Consider the following 21,362-nt stretch of genomic DNA (forward strand, 5'->3'; position numbering starts at 1 on the left):
AGTTTTATGGTTCTTTGGATATAAACTTTTGAACACTGCATTCAGAAAAGTGTTAATTCTGATTTGGTATATGTGGTTGTTTACACAGGCATAGACCATATAGTTTTTTGGGGATATCTCATCATATCTCAAATCCCTTTTGGTTTACAGGGACAGCTGGTGCAAGCATGGCATGGTGTCCAATGGATATTTATTGGTGTTTTATTATAATATAAAAATAAAAGATATTTAGAAGTTTTGGCTCATTATTTGTTTACAAGTTTGAATCAAAAGTAATTGTCAGAAAACCTTTAAAGAATGACAAATTTGAAATAGTGCAATATTGAAGATTCCTTTAAAAAAATGTACTTACAACTGTTAAGCATGAATCCATTTACCAATATAAAATTTCCTAAATAACATGTCCATTAGAACACTAGTACTCCAGCTAAGAATTAAGTCATGCACTGGTGGAAAGAGTCTGAAATCTATTCAATGACGTAAAATTCCAAAAGGATGAATCCTTCAGTTTAAATCTTTGAAATTGGCACCGTACATGGGAATTTGTTTTTTTTTTCGGGAATGTTTCCAAAAATGATCATTTAGAAATTTGATCTTAGGCAGTTGGTCAGCTGGGATATTGACCCAGGGCTTTCCATTGAAGCCGGTAGCCGGCGGAAATCCGCCGTTTACCGTGGCTTCAAGTGCCAGCTACTTCACTGACAAAAATATAAATTCAAAAAGAAAAAAAATATCTATTTTCAAAAGTTTACAGGCAGCCGAGAAACGTATTGTCGCAAAGTCGCGGTCACGATAAACAATGATGAAAAGTCAGTGTTTACCTTGGGCTAAATATAGTTCACATGAATTCAGGTCACTGATTGGTTGTCTATTTAAAGTCAGAATGCATCGTTTCTTTTCAAAGATAACAAGAGAGACGTTCCGGTGGTCATTGAAGGATAACAATAGAGACGTTCCGATGGTCATTAACTCGTTGGCTTTTTTTGGCTTTTAAAACGTGAAGACAATGAGATAGGATGACAATCTTATGTTATGGAATAATATCAGTCAAATTAAAGAAAGTGTAGTAGATAAAATTGTTCAGAATCTGTAAAACAGTATCTTTTGAAGTTCATTTTTCAAAGCCCACGTGGTGTTCAGAGAATCAAGGTCAAAAACGAAAGTAGAATATTGTCGACTCGACCAAAATTAAATAACATTTCCAAATGATTTATGTATCCGACTTATTGAACAGTTTACAAAAAAAAAGAGAAAATAAGAGGATATATCAATTTTCTGTCAAGAAATAATTGTATGATTTAAATACGCGTAACAGTCTTTAGAGAGAAAAGGGGGGTCATTTGTTTACAAATGCACGTAGTTGTGCAAAATAAATCAATCAAGATTTTTAACAAACCGGATTATTATATAAATAAATCTCCTTTAAAAGTAAATGAATTTTAAGCATAAGGTAATGAAAATAAAAACTATAACATAAAAAAAATGAAATTTCTTTGAGATTTTTTTTTTCTTTCAGAGTTTCTTTAATTTCATACATAAAAAATGGTCATTTGAAAGATAAAATTAGGTGCCAGGAGATTGTGAGAATGCAGGATTTTGCTCTATTTATGCCAGAACTTTTATGCCAGAGCTTCTGGGGGCCTTGAGCGGCCCCCAGACCCCCTGCCGTAAGGCACCAAGCTTACAGCTTGGTGGGCGTCCGGCTTCGCCGAACGCATGTTACAGCCGCCTATAATATTAATTGAGCCTTCTACTTCAATTTCAATGGAAAGCCCTGTTGACCAAAGAATGCATTTCAATTTTCTTTGTGGTTTCACCACAGCAGATTAAAATATTTGTGATTAAAGATTATTCTCTAATCCAGTTATTTAAAATAAGATATACAGGGGAATGAAACAAGATTAAATATAAAAAGTATTGGTATTATGTGATTTACATTGTACATAATCCCTTTGAATTAAATCAGCAATATATTTACAGACGTATGAAATTTGGTCAACATATGAATTCATTGATAAATTAAGTCTCATAAGTCATGTAAGTGGGTAAATTTGTGAAGCACCTCCTGGTATGCATGTTTGTATTTTGTTCATAGACTCTAGGCTTTAAACAGGCAAGTAAAATAATATTTGTAATCTTATCCTTTAAATTATCTACAAAATTACTTTTATTTCTAATAAAAAATGCTTATTGTATGTTTTTGATAAACATGATAAAAAAAATCTGAAAAAGTTAATAATATTTAACCCGGTTTATTTCAGACAGAAGGAAGAACAAATTAATTTTTTGATCTGTAATACATATTCTGTTCCAATCATGTCCTTTGATCTTGTTGTAGTAGTGTAGTTGCTTTAGTCAGCTGGGAGGCATCGGTTAAAATTAAGAACCCCTGTATGTTAGACACAGTGGCACACCCAAAACTTGAAATTTGGTATTTACTGCTTCTCCACTAAGCATGCAGCATTAAGTCAAATGATTATCTTGAATTTAAAAGTACCAGGGCATTAATTTTCCTATAGAACTGTACATAAGGCAAGACTATAATGGCAGAGGAGAGCTGTGTTCCTTTCCTGATACGCATGTATATGATGTATATTTACCATTTGAAATTCAAACACCATTGATACATGTCTTATATATTCAAGTTCAAGGTTAAACTTTGTGAATTTCTAAGGTAAAAGTGTTCATGGAATAAAGTGATGTAACAAACAGTTTTTTGGGGGGATGAAATTCGTACTTCAAAAAATATTGTTATTACCCCATAGTTGTGTTTTTGTTTTTCAGCCAAGGAGAATTAAGTACATGTTGGTACATCTTGCTGTCTGGATCTGTATTTATTGAAGGGTCCATGTTTCTTCCTGTCAGCAGGTAAGGTTATTTACAACAAAAACAATGAAAAAATGTAGATGATAATTGACTGCATTGTCTATCATAAATTTATATAAAGTCTAAATTGAAATACAAATATACAGGAAATGAATGATTAGAACTGAATTGATGTCCTCCAAAATTACATTTTTTTAAAATTTTTTCTCAAATTTATATAACTGGTACTCAGCTTCGGAAACAGCAAGTTTAGGTGCAAGATTTACTCCTTTACCTTAAAAAATTTAAATCTCCCTTTTTGGAAATCATTCAAATTTAAGGGGCAATGATCACCACACTTAAATATAGCAAGTTGTGATCTCAGAACATTCTGGAGTGGCAACAGATGATGGACCAGTATTTACGTATTTACCTGACTTATTAGAATTATAAGATTTCTGAAGCATATTACAAATAGAATTTCAGAGTATAAAAATATTAGGTGAGTGGAGAAATTAAATTGGTTTATACATAGTATCAGTAGTCTGAAAATATAAGCTATCAGATTTTTTAAGGATAGAAATTCAACCATAAGGAATAGTCCTGGTGCACTTGGTTTACAGAATTTACCTCCCTTTGATTACATCAATTTAACTTATTGTTATAAGGATAAAGTCCTTTTGCACTGTAAAAGCTTATATAGTTATCTCCCTTTGATCACATTAATTCTGAGTGACAGAAGATAACAATACTAGTCATGTTATATTAGATCTTCCTTGTTCTTTGTGTGTATTTCTTGTACTCTGGGGTTATTAATATTATCACTGATGAAGAAAGCAGGTGCTTCCTGATAGATACATACATTGTACAAACAGAATCATTGTTTTTTATTGACAGGTGTTCTGTGTTATTAAGTTATTGGTGTTTTATGTTGTTTATTGTTAGAGGGGATTAGCCTGCATAAACAACACAAACATTTTAGTATGATATTGCAGCTTATATTAGTTTTGCATTTACTTCTGACTGAAATTTGCAAGTGTATCTTAATTCTTATCTTTTTTTGTTGTTTTTGTAAATCTATAAAAATGAACCAATGAAAACCTGCAAATTCATCTCTATGAACGACTTTTAAATTCATGCATTTTCATGTACATTTCATATTCCTTTGATCAATTGACGAAGCTCATATGATAAAAAAAAAAAACACAGATTGGTGTATTTTGTAGATTTTCTTTTTGATTGACCGCCTTCTATCAGATTTATTACGTAATGCCAATAGCTTTTCTTTTCCTATTGATGATATTGTCCTTTTATATTGTAAAAAAGAGATGCTATGTCACGATTATCTCTGATGATTGATTATCTATCTTTGGCTTTAGATGATGTTTATAATGGAATGTGTTTTCAATGCCAAAATTGATGTCTTAAGTCAAAGTTATGTAATTTGAATTGTACTTTATATTTTCATATTACTTCTTTAATTTTGTTTACTTTGAAAGCACGGACAGTCTTATATTGGTCATTGGTCGTATAAAAAATATGAGCAAGATGTAATATAAAGGCAACTTATATTTTTTTTATTAATATATAATTTTGAAAAAGGTATGACTAAAATGTGCTTCTAAAAATGTCAAGCAACCTAACTTTTCAGTATTTTCTACAAAGATATGATCAACCCTCAATGTTTGGGCTCTAAATGATCTCAATGGAAGTGTTGCAAAACTTTCTTTGAACATTTTAGGTAGCATAGATATAAAAAATGGCTAAATGCAGGATTTTGTTACAAATCAATTATATATTTCTGATTGTTTTTGAGGATCCTAAATGTTTGCTATGGTCTGATTATCAATTACTAGTTGTGATGTCTTGTCCAGTTAGTTATTGATAAAATAATGTTGGATTATATTGACAATATTCCTGTGTAATTAATGACATGATATATAGTCCTATGATTGATTTTAATGACAAGTTTGACAGGTGATTACCCAGACCATTTTGTTCAGCTGTAGATTTTACAGGTTAATGGAATTTCCTTTGTTTACATTCATATGGGAAATAATTGCAGAAATTTGTAAGCTAGCAAAATAAGAATAAGAAGCTTAAGATGTGGTATTAGAAGAACTAATGACCTATACGTTAGCCACTGTAGGTAGCTGTACATTAGCCACTGTAGGTAGCTGTACGTTAGCCACTGTAGGTAGCTGTAGGTAAGCCACTGTAGGTAGCTGTACGTTAGCCACTGTAGGTAGCTGTACGTTAGCCACTGTAGGTAGCTGTACAGTCTTGAACAGTCAACAATTCTCATACTGCATAGCAAGCTCCAATAGGCCTGAAATGACATTCATTGTCGAGCCTTCGACTTTAGTCGAAAAAGCGAGACTAAGCGATCCTACATTCCGGCGTTGTCCACAAATATTCACTCTGTGGTTAAAGTTTTTGAAACTTTAATAACTTTCTTAAACTATACTGGATTTCTACCACGCTTGGAAAGAAGCTTGTTTATGATCATAAGATAGTATCCAGAAGTAAATTTTGTAAAAATAAAATTCTATTTTTTCCGTATTTTACTTATAAATGGACTTAGTTTTTCTGCGGGGAAGCATTATATTCACTCTGTGGTTAAAGTTTTTAAAATCTTAATAACTTTCTTAAACTATCCAGGGTTTGTACCAAACTTAGACAGAAGCTTGTTTACGATCATAAGATAGTATCCAGAAGTAAATTTTGTAAAAAAATAAATCCATTTTTTCCGTATTTTACTTTTAAATGGACTTAGTTTTTCTGCGGGAAACATTCCATTCACTCTGTGGTTTAAGTTTTTAAAATCTTAATAACTTTCTTAAACTATCCTTGGTTTGTACCAAACTTGGACAGAAGCTTGTTTATGATCATAAGATAGTATCCAGAAGTAAATTTTGTAAAAATATAAATCCATTTTTTCCGTATTTTACTTATAAATGGACTTAGATTTTCTTTCAGTTAACATTTCATACAGTCTGCAGTTAAAGTTTTTAAAACATTTATTAGATTCAAAAACTATCCTGGATTTTTACCAAACTTGGACAGAAGCTTCTTACAATCAAAAGATAGTATCAAGAGGAATATTTTTATTGATTTTTTTCCTCACTTTTGTTGAGCTTGCGATTTACAGCAAAAGTAGGCGAGACACCGGGTTCCGTGGAACCCTTACAAATTTTTGTGATATTGTACATTATTTCATTTAATTGCTTTATAAACTCATTCACATGTCTTCTAATTGAAAGCATAGAAAAAAGTCAGACAAAAATTAGATTTTAATTGGCTATCAAAATTACCAGCAGATAATAAAAATATCACATTAAAATTCTTTGTTGAGAGTTTCTAGACACTTAATATCTTGATATATATCACTTACAGTTACATGTATTATGAATTATCACTATCAGTGGGTAGATACAGAAAAAAGAGAGGGTGATGAAACTTCATTTCTTTGGACTTTTTTTAAAAAGAAAAATATGACTAAACCAGACTGACCCTCATATTTTAAGACTGCCTATTGACTTAAGATTTTTTTTAAATCTGTATTTTTACCCAACATCATTGTTTGCTGATCTGCAAATATATATTAACTTTTGTAAACTTTATGTTTTGGAGTCCAGGTTCTATATTGTATAAGTCACACAATAAAAAGATTTGATAAAAGATAGTAAAAACTTTTATCATCATTTAAATGTCAAAATCATTTTCAAGTATTTTACTTTAAACAAGTTTAAGTCTGGTATGTGTGTTTGTGTAGATATCAGGTAATTGAGAAGGTTGAATAAATTACCAAAGGGCTAGTATAAATGACAATTTAATTGAATTAAATATTAAAAATATATATATATTTCCTCGGGGTACAAAAAGGTAGTCAAGATTTGTCATGTTTGTCAGTCAGATTGAAAGTCTTCCCCTTTACTAGACCTCTCTCTTGTGGTGTCTATAATGATGAATGCATGGTTCACAAGATTTTTCATTAATTCTGGAATGCATTTTACAAGAGCTTTCTTTAAATGTGCTGATTTTGTGTAAAGTATGTACAACTAGTGAAACACATTGCTTTGGATTATGAAGAAGACATTTCTATGTGTGAAATTAAATAGTAAGTATGTATACTAACACATTCCTGAAATTAAACTTTTAAAAAATTTTCCAGTTTTATACCCTTTGGATCATATTTATATAAAATTGTTTTACATTTTGTACTATAATGATTTTTTACAAACACATAAACATCTTTGGATTATTGTATCATGTCCTTGATTTTGACCTTTTTGTTATGATTCGTTGTGAGTTGGAGAAAGAGTGGTTTTTATTTTGCTTAAATTTTAGGACTTTGTGATGCAGTTTTGGTTTAATTTATTGACAGTCTAGTTTTTATTAATATTTACTACCCCTAGATCTTTTAAATAAATGATTGATCAGAATTCGAACTACCGGTAGACATTTGAATATGATAAAAAGCCCTCCAGTCTTTTATGTTGGTATGAACTACATTTGACTTGAAGTGACCTTATGTAAACTAGAGATAACCCTGTTTTACTGACTTCATATTTATACTATTTTCTTACATCTGTAAATAAATCTTAAACTATTTACAAGGGGACAATGGTACAGTGGTCAAAATAGTTGAAGATGTTAAGTCAGAACCCTGTTCATGGAAAGGTGCTTTTGACTAGTATTTCCACTTTCTTGCATAATGATGTGGTATTTTTTTTGGAACTCAGCTCTCTGACCATTAAAAACTGACTGCCATGAGTACTGAAAGGGACATTAAACATCAATCAATTATTTAACTGACCTTCTGCAGTCTTCATTGAAGGTGGACTTTATGGAAATTGAAGTTACAAGGTTGGCTCTCAAATATAATGGTATTATATAATATAAAGTTGTTTATAAAAATATTTAATGAATGGCTATTATTTATTTTGAATTTATTGAACCATAAAACTAATTTTTGACTCTTCACATTGAATAATCCGCGAAGCGGATTATGTAAAATGTGAAGAGTCAAAAATTAGTTTTATGGTTCAATAAAATCAAAATAAATTATTGCCATTCATTATAAATAAATTTCTATCAAAAATAAGGCTCAAAGAACTCTTTATATTAATTATATTATTATGTTCTCCCCAGGATTTTTGGATAGCGCTGTGGTAAGCGCGTGATTTTCGACAATTCTCAGTAACTTTGTCGCGGCGCGCGGTTGGTTTGTAATTGATTTGTTATGTGTTTTTCTTATATAATGCTATTGATGTTTTCTCTTGTAATGATGTCCTCATCATGCTCATGGAAGTTACTTCTTTGTTTGCTAATGTTATTGTCTGGATATAGACATGATAGAAGAAAAGTCTTTTTGTCTCCATTGTAAATACATATAATCCTCATATCATCTGTCTATAAAACCCAAGGAGAAGTCTTTTCCATGGTGGGTCTATACCAGACTGCCTAGATGTGAAGATTTCTTATCACTAACAGGTGATGTTGCAGAACATGTAGGACCAACAATAAAGTCATTGTCAGCTTCTGTGAGAAAGTTTTCAATGACAAGATTGGTATTTTTTACATTTACTTTTATTAACATTTCTAGCAAAGTACAACTTTTCAATAAAAATGAGTATAGTATTTCAAAGGAAGAAATGAAATTGCCCTTTTAATAATATTCAAATCTTATCAAAGACTTGCTTAAAAAAAGGCTAAAATATTCCAATTATGAATATGAAAGAAATCCTTTAAAAATATTTTAAAGAGATTTTTTTATTTCAAAGGTGAATTAACAATCAAATACATTATGTATGCCAATTGAAACAACTACCACCTTTAAAGGTTTTGTTTGATAATTTTATAAACATTTGAATACATGCTACCAGATAAGTTTGTCAAGATTTGACAATACTTCTTTTAGGTCTTTCCCTCCCAAATTATCTCCCTTACTGGCTGACATAACTTCCTGTTTACACCTGTGTCTTTTTTTTAGCATTAAATACTATTCCTTATCCAAGCCATCCTCTGTTTACATTAAATTTAAAGCAATATTTAATTAAGATATATTGATGATTGGTTGACAAATATCGATATTTTATATATATTTATACAAAATTTTCGTTTTGTTTTATTCCCTTATCCATTTGAAAAAGAGTCAAGTAATCGTAAAATACGGGCTTCTAATGAATCCCTTGATAACAGGGGTGCTTCTTTCAAGCAATACAGGTTCGACAGTTCGGTTGTAAACGCAAAAAAAGTAATGATATAATCGTAGATGGTTCAAAAAATGGTCGAGACAACGTTGTCAGAGAAGGGGGTAAAACTTCCCTTATATAATTTAGAAATGAACTTTTCAGCACCCGAGACATGTATTATATGTCTCTGTTAGCACTGTCCATTCCTTTCATACGTTTCGGCATCTTTATAAAGCGAAAAATGTAGCAGTGTTCTGTTAACCTTACGACGTTTAACTTGGCTTCACCCAAGCTGGACATCGAGAAAGTGAATTTCTCAAGTCTAGTATCAGCTTGGGGTTTGTTTTTCTAATCATATCCTCTTAATTGTTTTCAAAGGGTAAAATTCATTACTGTAGAATTGCTGATTAAACAGGTATTAGTTCGATTGGGTGATAATTAATACTTCAAAGACTAGCTCATTGAAGCCAATTTGATCGTTGTTAAAATCTGTTTGTTCAAAGTTCGTTAAACAAGTTTGTGAATGTCGTTGGGAAATGCGGTCAATTTATTTCTTCTCATTTCATTCATATATGCCTCTATATATTCATTAAATAGATGTCAATGTTGAAATCTTTGTTTATTTTGATCTCTCAACGACGCCATTTTGTAAAATTTATTAGACTGGTCCCGCGGAGTTACTTTAATACAACGGAAATAATTCTTTCAAAAATCGTTAACCAGTCAATCACGTGATCCGAAAAGAAAAATAAGCGGGAAATTTTAAAAAATACGAAAAAAATATAGCGACGCGGTTGAACGGGATAGCGACGCGGTCAGTGCAATAGGACAGCGGGAAATTGAAATAGCGCTGAAAATCGCGGCGCTAAAACGGCCTGGGGAGAACACTGATTATTGTAAAATGTGGAGTCAAAAATTAGTTTTATGGTTCAATAAAATCAAAATAAATTATTGCCATTCATTATAAATAAATTTCTATCAAAAATAAGGCTCAAAGAACTCTTTATATTAATTATATTAAAACAATAACAACGTATACACAAGTTGGCGTATGAATATACAACGTCAGAGTGGGCGTGTCGCCATAAAAATTGACAACATTGAAAATAAAACTAATAATTTTAACCAATCAGAAGACAGTAAATACACCGAATTTATTTATTTTCATATATGTTTTTAGGAGTAGGACATGAAGATCCATAAATAAAAGAATTATTTTTAATATATTACACCCACCTTTGATCAAACTGTACAAAGGATGATTACATATTTAGTCCTTTATGACTCAGTGTATTTCACACCTAGTAACATGTACCTTGTAATAAGCCTTACCCTCAAGGTTTGTTTACAAACTGTACATAGTGCAATGATCTGTGGAACATGTCCAAATCCTGCATCTTACCAGGATATCCTAAAATCAGGGGGTCATGCCATAAGATTCAATAAGTCTTACCCTAAAGGTTTGTGTACATGTACATTGACCTGTGGAACCAGTCCAAATGCTTCATCTTACCATGATATCATAAAATGGGGGATGTGTGGGGGGCAGGACATGACATTCATTAAGCCTTACTTGCAAGGTTTGTGTACATGTACAATAATGACCTGTGGAACCTTTTCAATTGTACCAACCATGATATCCTGAAATCAGGGGGTCATGACATGAGTCTTTATATATGAAACTCCACAAGTATATGACCTTTTAAAAGGTTCAATAAGTCTTATTGCCTTTATTCAGGCAGGGGTTAAATTTACATGGTAACACCTGCATGGTTAAACACAAGATCCTATAAAAAAAAACTGAATGTTTAATTTCAAAAAGGTCTATAAAATTTGAAATGGGGAAATTCATGGTTTATGGAGATCTTGATTTTGTTTTCAAGAAGTCTCTTGTGAAACTCAACAAGTATATGACCTTAAGGTAAACATAACTTAGTCCCAGGTGTGACCCAAACTGTTATAAAGCAATTTATCTTCAATACAGTTATTGACAGAAGTACTAGTCTAAACTCTTTCAGAAAGGGGGTTGTACATTTAAATTAGTAAACAAGTACAAAAAATGTATATTTAAAGCTGCATACTGATTTTGTTCAGTGAAGCATATTCGTTTAACAAGAAATTGCTTGTTTATTCATCAAATGTGCATTAAGGGTTTTAATTTAATGAAATTGTGCATGAGGGTATATTATTTAAATGGAATTTTATTGATTTAAAGTGTTCCCACCTGTACAGTACAAACATACCTACATTTGTGTTATAAAAGTGAAAAGTAAATATTGACTATATCCTACTCTAATCAATCATTTGAAGATATGTATATATTTTTATGTCCTTTATGGATGGGGAAACAGATGGCAGAGTAGGCCTTTAGGTCACTGGAAATTAATTACAGGTATACATTTCATAAACAAATATGTGATCTGGATACTGTCTTGTTGCTGCCTTGATTAAAAAAACATCTTTGCATTGTTTAAAGACTTGGAAAATAAGTGTTTTATAAGCTTCAATTATATGTTTTGATTTCGAATGGATGGATAATGATTCCAGACATAAACAAAGGTATGTAGTATAAAAATGCAAATCTACGAGTATGTGAGTGCAAGTTTATCCTGTTGGATACTCAGAATTTTTATGCCCCTGACTTGGCTAAGGATTAAGTTTAAACCTTTGTTTGTCTGTATGTAAGTACGTCCCAAAGTTGGTTTCTGTTCTCTAACTTAAGTTTGTTTTTGAAGTTTTCCCCTGAGCAATATATGAACTTATATTGCTTAAGGAGGCTCACAGGTACAAAAATTTCGGCAAAAAATTAAACATTTGATTTTTCATTACAAATTTTATTTATTACACTATTAGTTATTAATTTATGATATGGTACAAAAATCAACCAAAAAAATCGAACGGTTTGGCCCCAGATGACTTTTAAAATGTTTTTATCATTGAAAAAGCTCCAAATTATCTCCCTTTGGTGTAAAAATGCCATTTTTGGGCATTGAAATTGAAATATCTATTTTAACTCATCGGTGACCTATATTTTTTTTATTATTGTTTTCAAATAAGCTTTGCATAAACTAAATAATTATAAAAAAAAAATTTTGCGGTCGTATATATTGGTATCACATCGTCATCGTCAGTGTCGTCTGAAGACGGATGATTTCTGGATAATTACTTTAGTATAAGAAAATAGAAATCAATAAAATTTTAATACAATATTTATAACCACAAAAGGAAGCTTGGGATTGATTTTGGGGGTTATGGTCCCTAAGGTTTAGGAATAAAGGGCCCAAAGGGGCCCAAAACAAGCATTTATCTAGTGTCAGGACAATAAGTTGTTTATAAGTATTTCAATTGTTCTGAAATTGTACCACAATGTTTAATACCATAAGTAGAAGGTTGGGATATATTTTAAGGATTATGGGGCAAACAGTCTAGGAATAAAGGGCAAAAAAGCAGCCAAAAACAAGCATTTTTGTAGTTTCAAGACAATAAATTGGAGTTATCTTTCTTTGTCCAGAATGGTTGTTGAATCACCTAAAACAAAACTTTATGAAATCTTCTTTGAAAATTGGAGTTATCTTTCTTTGTCCAGAATAATAGTTGAATCAACTTAAGTCAATCCTATATACAATATACAATGCAATACTCACTTTACTATCAACTGATAAATTAAAGCAATCTTTACCATTCAGTGATTGCAAGCACTTTGATTACCATTCTAGGGTTATGCCCCTTTACAAGTGGAAAAATTGAAGAATTTTTTAGTTTCTGTTCTCTTAACTTAAGTTTGTCTTAACTAAATAATAAAGTTAATGAAATGTGTATATAATGCTTATTACCTCTAAACTCAGTTTAAGTTCAATTTTTGGCAGCTTCTCTTTTACAGTTCTAAAGTTATGTCCCTTTATAAAGTTATATGCTGGCAGGGGCATCGTCTGTGTTCTTTCGGAGGCAGATTGTAAACTTAAATGAACGGTGACCCCATATTTTTATTTCATTTTTCTATAAAATATATGATAAAGTTCATTTATGAAAAAATATAGAGAAATCCTAAAAAAAAATGATTTAGACCCGCGAGCCCCCTTAAATTCTAAATTGACTCTCATCTGATGAAGTCTACAAAATTGACTTCTTGAATAAGAAGTGAATTAAATCTATTTGTGATGAGCAGCTAAGCATGAGATTAATCCCTTTAGACATTTTGTAGGAATCTGACAAATTTTATACTGTAAGTAACAGTTTGTTGGTTGTATTACCTTTAATTTGTTTGTTGATATATTTAAAATTGTCTTTGTACATTGTATTGTGTTCTATATAATTACTTACATTAGTTGGGGGTATAAAAAGAGACAATAACAAAGTAACTTTTACACTTTAAAACTTTTGATACATTGATATTATTATCCGAGTATTTTAACTGAGTACTCCAGTATTGATTCCACTAAAAAAAGTGTTATTCTTAATTTGTGGAAAGGGTGCATTTACCAAGCAATCAGCAGGGGCGGATCCAGCCATTTTAAAAAGGGGGGTGCCCACGCCAGAGTAAAAAGGGGGGGGGGGGGGGTTCCAACTATATGCTCCCATTCAAATGCATTGATCTCCAAAAAAAAAGGGGGGGTTCCAACCCCCTGAACCCCCTCGTTGGATCTGCCAATGATCAAAGTATCTTTACAAAAGTAGAATATATATAAGCAGAGCTTACACTTTGGTTTTTTTTTGGTCAGTGGCAGTGTGGCATAAACAATTTGTTCAAGCATGTGATTATGTCAGTTAACATGGATAAAGGGGAACCACTAAAGGCAGGGAATATTTATGTGTCAACAGTTTATTCAGATTTATATTCATTTAGTGAGAGACCTTGATTAGAGGTGCATATTAATTTTTGTTAAAAGTTTATTTACTGAGAAATATATATGTAACAATTTTTTTAAGGCTATCCATTTCAACTGATAATTACTGGAAATCATATATATTTTCTGGTGGCATACACTTGTCCTTAAATTAGGTCATACAAAAAAATATTGTCATTATCAGTATATCAAGCTATTTTATGGCAGACATTGTATCAGATATAGGTAGTCAACATAATTGGAAGGTCTAGGAGATAGTGTTACACATAAATATTTACATACGATCATATTGAAACAATTTATTTTAAAGTCCGAAATCTGAGATTGAAATGTAAATAAATACTACTATCTCCATATATTAAGTAGATTTCACTAAATTTACAGAAATTTAAGATTGTTAGACCTTTATCATGTACTGGTATATGTGTCCTTATGTATTTATCATTAAAAGATAAAGGGACAACTAAAAATTGTGTCTCGATCATAAACCATGTATATAAAAACTGCTTTGTATCAAATTATTTAGAATTATATTAACCCATAGTATAGTGTTTCTTTAAGGGCCTGTTTATATACTTTCATCAGTCAGATTAGCATTTTGCTGGGTTGTCAAGTCTCACTGCTTGGAAATATGTTTGACAAAATAACTACAAGGTAGGCATATTGTTTCTGCAGAGAAATAAGAACATATGAACCCCAGATGTTTTTTTTTTGTATTTCTGTTGTTGGCGTGCTGTCATTTATGTATAAAGTTTTTCCTGACATAAATTTGAACTTTGAAGAAGAACGTTATAAGGTACCCAAAAGTCACCAAAAGTAAAATTTCATCAAATGATTTGGCAATTGAAATTTTTACAAAATTAAACATAACAAGACTTCATTTCTTAATTAGTTGACCAAATGATTGATTGTTGGTTGCTTAACATCCAGTGGCAAATATTTCATGCAAATTAAGGATGCTTATCAAGTGAACAAATGATACTGCTAGAATATTTTGATAAGGAAGGCTGTAATTTGATTCTTGAGTGTTGTAGTAAAATCTGATAAGATGGTTTATAAAAATTTCCAATATTCCATTGATTTAACCAGATGTCCCTTGTGACGATATGCACTTTCATGGAAAACAGCTATAGAACCTTTATTCCATCAACCATATATAATTACAATTTGATACTTGAAGGAAAAATCTTTTTTAACTATTATTTGCCTTTTAATGGAAGCTTGCAAGATTTGTTTTTCATTTCAAAGTTCTAGAATCATATTGGAAATCATGACTTGGGTACTTTTATCATGAAGTTGTCAATATCAATAGTAGTAGAAGCTATCAGCACAGCAAACTGATAGAGACATGTTTATATTGTGTTATAATTGGGATGTATTCTGTATAGCATGGGGAATTACTATAATGGGATATTAATTATAAACAATTGAAATATAAGGGGGGAAGCTTATTGGAAAAAGATTTTTTTTCTATTAAAACATTTTAATCTTAAAAAAAATCAACCTTTCGATTTCGATGAAAATAATGTTTGATTATTATCTTGTCAGTGTACTCTCTAATAAATAAAACTAATGCATATACATGTATATATATTATATTCTATATATAAACTATCTATAAATCTAAAAAGGTATTTAATTTTTAAACTTTTTTACCTCTGGGAAATAGTATAAAAAAAACTTTTGTATATGTTTTGATGAATTGATTGTGACATTCCTGTGTAAACATGGAAATGATAATAAAATGTAATCCTTTTATAATTCCCATGGTACAATGCACATGTAAAACAATGGGCTGTGTCATCTGGCAAAAACACTAGGTTTATAAAGGCCAGTTGTATTGTTGTCTTTGTTATAAAATGCATCATTTTATAGTGTATAAAACAAATAATAATACGAAAGTCACAAAAAATTACTACTGGAAGTAAAAAATGTAAAATTTAAAAGGAAGAAAAATTATTAAAAATGGATTTAATGTCTTTTAATTGTGACTAAATCTTGTAACTCTTTAAGTTGTTAATGGCAAAGAACCAATTATACATTTTTTATTGTCCTGGCTTTATAAAATTGCTGGTTAATTGACAATATATTGTAAAAACAACATGCATTGTATATTATCAAACAATTACCCACCAGTATGTCCAGATGTCAGATTTTTTACGATAGATATGAGATCAGATGACCATAGCGATTATCTTTGATAAAAGGAATATTAATTAGCTTACTAAGTGATTAGTAGCTGTTATCTCTTAACCTCTTAAGGCTGATTCATAAGTCAATATTTGATCTTTAAGAGGTGATACCCAGACAATGGACTTTGTATATTTGTGAATCATTGAGATTTATGTGAGCTGTTAAAATAAAAATATCTTTGTTATGGAGTGAAGATAGAAAGAGGAAGGAATGTGCTTAATTAACTTAATTTCACACCCGATCGTTTATTTACATTTGTGTACTTTTCAAACATTTCTCATTTGGACAAGATAGTAACATTAGTTTGAACTTGGAATACTGGAACAAATTGGATTTTATATTTTTTATTTGATTTGTTTTGTTGAAATCAGATTTTTCGTTAGTGATGACACGCCATGTAAATTAACTGTTAGATTTTTTACGGAAACTACTTTTTTCACTCTTGAAACTAACAAATATAATTCCAATTTAGCGTTTGGATGGAATTGCTGTGAAAAGTGAAGAAACTTATTTCTTTGATTGTAATTTTATAAATTGATTTCTTGGTGTGTGAGAAAATATTAGAATATGACTGAAAATGAAACATCTGAATGAAATCGTAATCAATTTTTGATGCAAAAGAATTTGTGGAGTTATCACCAAATTATTTGATAAAAGTTCAAGAATCTAAAGATTCAGAACCAATATCACAGCTTGAGTACAGATCATTATGTTAGAAAACTTTCAAGTAGAAAGTTGATACAGGGCACAGGATCTTGGATGCAATTAGGAAGTGCTGCCACTTATACCACAAAGCTTAAAACAGGGCATTTAGCACAAAGTTCATGTAGATGTATTTTTTTCATTGATGCAAAGGTGCAGTTACGATTCTGCAGCAAATAAAAAATGATATACATATGTCTTGTCATGAAGAGATAGAGAAGTGTTGAAGTGATGTAATATCATTTGTGCCATCTTCTGTAAATGTGGTGAAAAAGGATTAGTTCTTACTATTCACATGAAATTCTGTTTTCTTCATTAAATGGGAATGAAAGTGCAAGAAATGTTGTGTAGTGTAAATTGAATTTTTTTCATACCATGGATTTATTTCTTTAAAAACTAAATGGCAAATATGATCCAGGAAGTTGAGTTTATAAGGTAATTACTTGTAATGGGGAAGTCTTTCAGTTTTAAGAGGAGGGGGGAAGAGTGGGGACACTTAGTATTCTATTAAGGCTGGAATAATATAGGCTTTCTTGTATCCTAAATAAATTTGGTAATTGGATTCAAGAACTCAATTTGTAAATTTTACATCACAATTATATGTCCAAGACCAGAATTGCTTTTTTTTTTTATCATTTACTGCAGAAAAAAACCTTCTGCTTTATCTAATGTATAAGAATTACTATATTTTTATAGCTGCAATAACTGCAGACTTTGCCGAAAAACGTTTGATTTTGAAGAAACTTGAATACATACATGGCTAGCCTTGATGACACATGCTTTTTAAAGAAATGAATTCTTATCTCTGACTTGTATAGAAAAAATGATAAAGAGTTTAGCCTAAAATTGCCTGGGGATTGCTACTTTATGATTTTTTCCTACAAGTTTGTTTTAAGTGTTACATAGAAGTTATCTGATAATAATGTCCCCAAATTATTTTCTATGTGACATATTTATACAGTTAAAAATGATTAAAGCTGAAATGTCTGTAGGTTAAGTGTTGTGCTGTTTAATTAAGTGTTACATTGCAAGTCTTGAAATAGAAATAAAATCTTGTGAGAGAGACCCACTGACCAATATACTAAGAATGCTGATATAGTGATATATGGTAAAATATATGTTTTGTGTTAACAGATTTACTCAGCATAGGGGGGAGTTTAGTTGTGCAATGTATAAAAAAATCCAAATATAATGTCAATGATTGGTTGTAAATGTTTCATTTTTATTCTGGACCATTCTTTGGATGACCAAATGAATTATTTGTTTTTATTGGATCTTCATTTCGAGTCACATCAGTTATAACTTTGTCTGAAGTTTGCAAAGAAATAAATATCAATACTTGCAAATCTCATGAGAATTTGTTTGACATAGACATATAGTTTTTAACATATTTGTCTATCTTCATTTAGGTACTCATGGTTATTAGTTTATCACTTAGTTATCGAAATGTTTGGAAAAGATATTCACATAAAACTTTAATACCAAAAACTGACATTTTCTGTAGATCAGATCTCGAACAATACATCTGATTGATAAGAAGAAAAAATTTGCTTTTCTAGTACATTGATGCTTCATTCTTAATTGATTTTTAATAGCCTAAGAAGAAAAACAAATGATCTGAAATGAATTGCACATGGAATTTTGAAAGTTTTTCCAGGCCCATTGTATCATAGAGATATTTTTTTTTAGAAAAAAACACCTTACATGTTAAGATTTACAGTTAAAAATCACAGTAGCTAGTGACCAGTTAATTTTGTATAAATCATGATGTAGCTGGGTTAATATTGGACAATGATATAACAAATTAGACATTTATGTATCACTCATGGAATGATACAGAGAGATATATCAGAGTGTCAGGAACACCCAAATTCACCAGCTCTTTGAAAAATAACTAACAAGAGGGATTTTTAACAGTATCAATTAATCCATTTTGGATTAACAAAAATTATGATTCATTGCTGATCATTGATATTGAAACAGATGGCATTATCTTGAGGAGTATCACTGAGTTTATACTTAGTAGATGGAGATCTAGGTTTGGCTGTGTTCCATTGGCACTGATTTAGACTTATCTAATATTGATAAATGTTGATGGTTTGATTTTCGTGGCATAGTTTGATGAAGTTAATTTGCAGCTCTTCATTCTAAATTGATTCTTTGTTGGATGTAACTGTCTGTCGTGACTTTTTGCATAACATAGAAAAACAGACTAGTGCACACAGCCAGACTTGTCTTGCCAATATTAAGGCTGATAATAACTGCATTTTATGTGGAAAGTCTTAAAGTTCCAGATGTTTTACCTTATGAAAAATAAAGCTTAATAATATCATAATATGATATCAGACCTGATAATTCATCTGATATGAAAACTGTCATGTAAAATCTGACATTATGCAAAATGCCAAAATTACTAAGTACTGCCAGATAAGCATTCAAATGTGACAAAATGCAAGACAAATCTGTGTAGGGGTACTTGTTAAGGTCAATGTGTCACTTACCAAAATGTAAGAACTGATTGGTTTAATTCCTCTTGCATGTAAAGAAAATGATACTTTGGATTTGTAACAGAGGCTTTTAGAATATGCCTATTGGCTTATACCTCATTCATATTAACTTTATCAAGTTGGCTGCAAATTATAAAAAGTTGAGCCCTCTGTAAAATCTGTGTATAGAAATTATCATGAAATTCAATTTAGTTGAAAAGTCTGCTCAGGTCTATTTCAGAAAATGGCATAGCTGCTTTATTGTGACCATATGTACAATAAGATGCTCCCATATGAATATACTTGAAATACTTGAATCATGGCTCAATTATTATTGAAATGCAAGTTTACCAATCAAAAATCCCCCCCAAAAATGTGTTTGTATGCAAATGAAAGGCAATTTATTTTATTGATTTAATCAACAAGATTAATTTTATTTATATGTGGACACAACTAAACATATGTTTTTTTATACACATGTTAACTTCTTCATGTCATGTGTTTCTACTTGGGTTTTTGTCTCATCAATAAATACCCAATTTAAGTTAATATTCATATCAGTAAAAGAGAGGCAAAAATACCAAAGGGATATTCAAACTCAGGCCAAATAAAAAAGTATGTGTGGTTCTAGTTACATCTGAAAAAAAGTTAGGGTAGGTAGATAGGGTTTTTTTTTTATTTTATGTTTTTTTTTATTACATCAAGTCTATGGGAGCAACATTCTGACTTTAACAGTGCTTAATGAAAAATGACAAATAAATCTATTTTTAAGTCGAAAAAGTTGAGGGACGGTAGGGTTACTGGAACCACACATATATTTTTATTTGGCCTCATAGGTCTAACACTGCAAAGGCCATTAATCCACAATTATATGACATGTGTGTTTAGCGATTTTACAAATGATTATCTGTGTTTTACAACTGATTTACAAATGTAAGTGATATAATAAGTATTAGGCTTTTATGATAATTCTCTTAGTCACCCATTAATTTAATCTATTACATGTGTTACAAATTAACATGCTTCTTAGATTAGCAGGAAGTTATTAGGGGTACACGTAATTAAATATCTTATAGAGGATCAAGTATTTAAAGTTGGACTAGCAAATGGACTGGTTTGTTTACATTTGTATATGAACTTATCAGTGATCTACATGTAGTATAGTAATCATTGGTCATGCTTAGAACTCATATTTTTGAAACAGGTACTGAGATTTTTGTTTGTTGGCAAGAACCTTAATTAGAAGTTGCTTGGTACAAGTGTGGAATCCTTCAAATTCAAAAACAAACTAAGTTTTATATTTGGTTCAGTTCCCTTGATATCATGCCAGAGTTAAACCAGACAATCAGATCATTGAAACAATTAATAAATCACAGAAAATTATTTATGAGAACCTAGTATAAATATCTGTTTTGCTACATATTGAAAAGGTTTACTTGACTTAATGTTTTCATTGCATTAAAGGCCAAGATAAAACTTGGATACCTTTTAAGTCTGAGCCTAGGATCTAAAATTTAATGGATCTTTCAGCAAAATATTTTCAAAGGTAATCCTAATAAAGGTTTATACCAAAAAAGACATTTTTTATTGCTGTAACCATACAACCAATCTTGGAGCTTTTTTTTTATCTGCATCAAGGATTTGTATAGTAAGATCATACTCCTTGTCTGCATATAGTATAAATTGCATTGTTCTACACCATATCATACATGCTGAAATTCTATCATAATAGTTACAATTCTTTTCTTGAATAATTTAATATCTGATGTGTCATTAAAGTTAATTTTTGTCGAGCCTGCAACTTTTGTTGCAGAAAGCTCGACATAGGGATAGTGATCCGGCGGCTACGGCGGCGGCGGCGGCGGTGTTAGCTAACTTCTTAAAAGCTTTATATTTTAGAAGGTGGAAGACCTGGATGCTTCATACTTTGTATATAGATGCCTCATGTTACGAAGTTTCCGTCAGTCACATGTCCAATGTCCTTGACCTCATTTTCATGGTTCAGTGACCACTTGAAAAAAAAGTTCAAATTTTTTGTAATGTTGAATTCTCTCTTATTATAAGTAATAGGATAACTATATTTGATATGTGCGTACCTTGCAAGGTCCTCATGTCTGTCAGACAGTTTTCACTTG

At 30.8% G+C, this 21,362-nt stretch overlaps 1 protein-coding gene across 12 annotated transcripts in view; it reads left to right on the top strand.

The window, feature by feature from the left end:
- The window catches only part of LOC143044760 (rap guanine nucleotide exchange factor 6-like), an 83,542-nt gene that overhangs the window by 8,415 nt on the left and 53,765 nt on the right, over nt 1-21,362 (top strand). For 9 of the 12 annotated variants that reach the window (XM_076216901.1, XM_076216911.1, XM_076216902.1 and 6 more), the window contains exon 4: nt 2,785-2,868. In XM_076216901.1, coding sequence (XP_076073016.1) covers nt 2,785-2,868 — 84 coding nt within the window. Of the gene's footprint in view, nt 1-2,784; nt 2,869-6,785; nt 6,926-11,517; nt 11,562-16,165; nt 17,177-21,362 lie in introns of those variants that run through there. The other 3 variants (XM_076216908.1, XM_076216907.1, XM_076216906.1) reach the window with 3 other exon arrangements.

This window comes from Mytilus galloprovincialis, chromosome 9 (assembly GCF_965363235.1).
Source record: "Mytilus galloprovincialis chromosome 9, xbMytGall1.hap1.1, whole genome shotgun sequence".
NCBI lineage: Eukaryota > Metazoa > Mollusca > Bivalvia > Mytilida > Mytilidae > Mytilus > Mytilus galloprovincialis.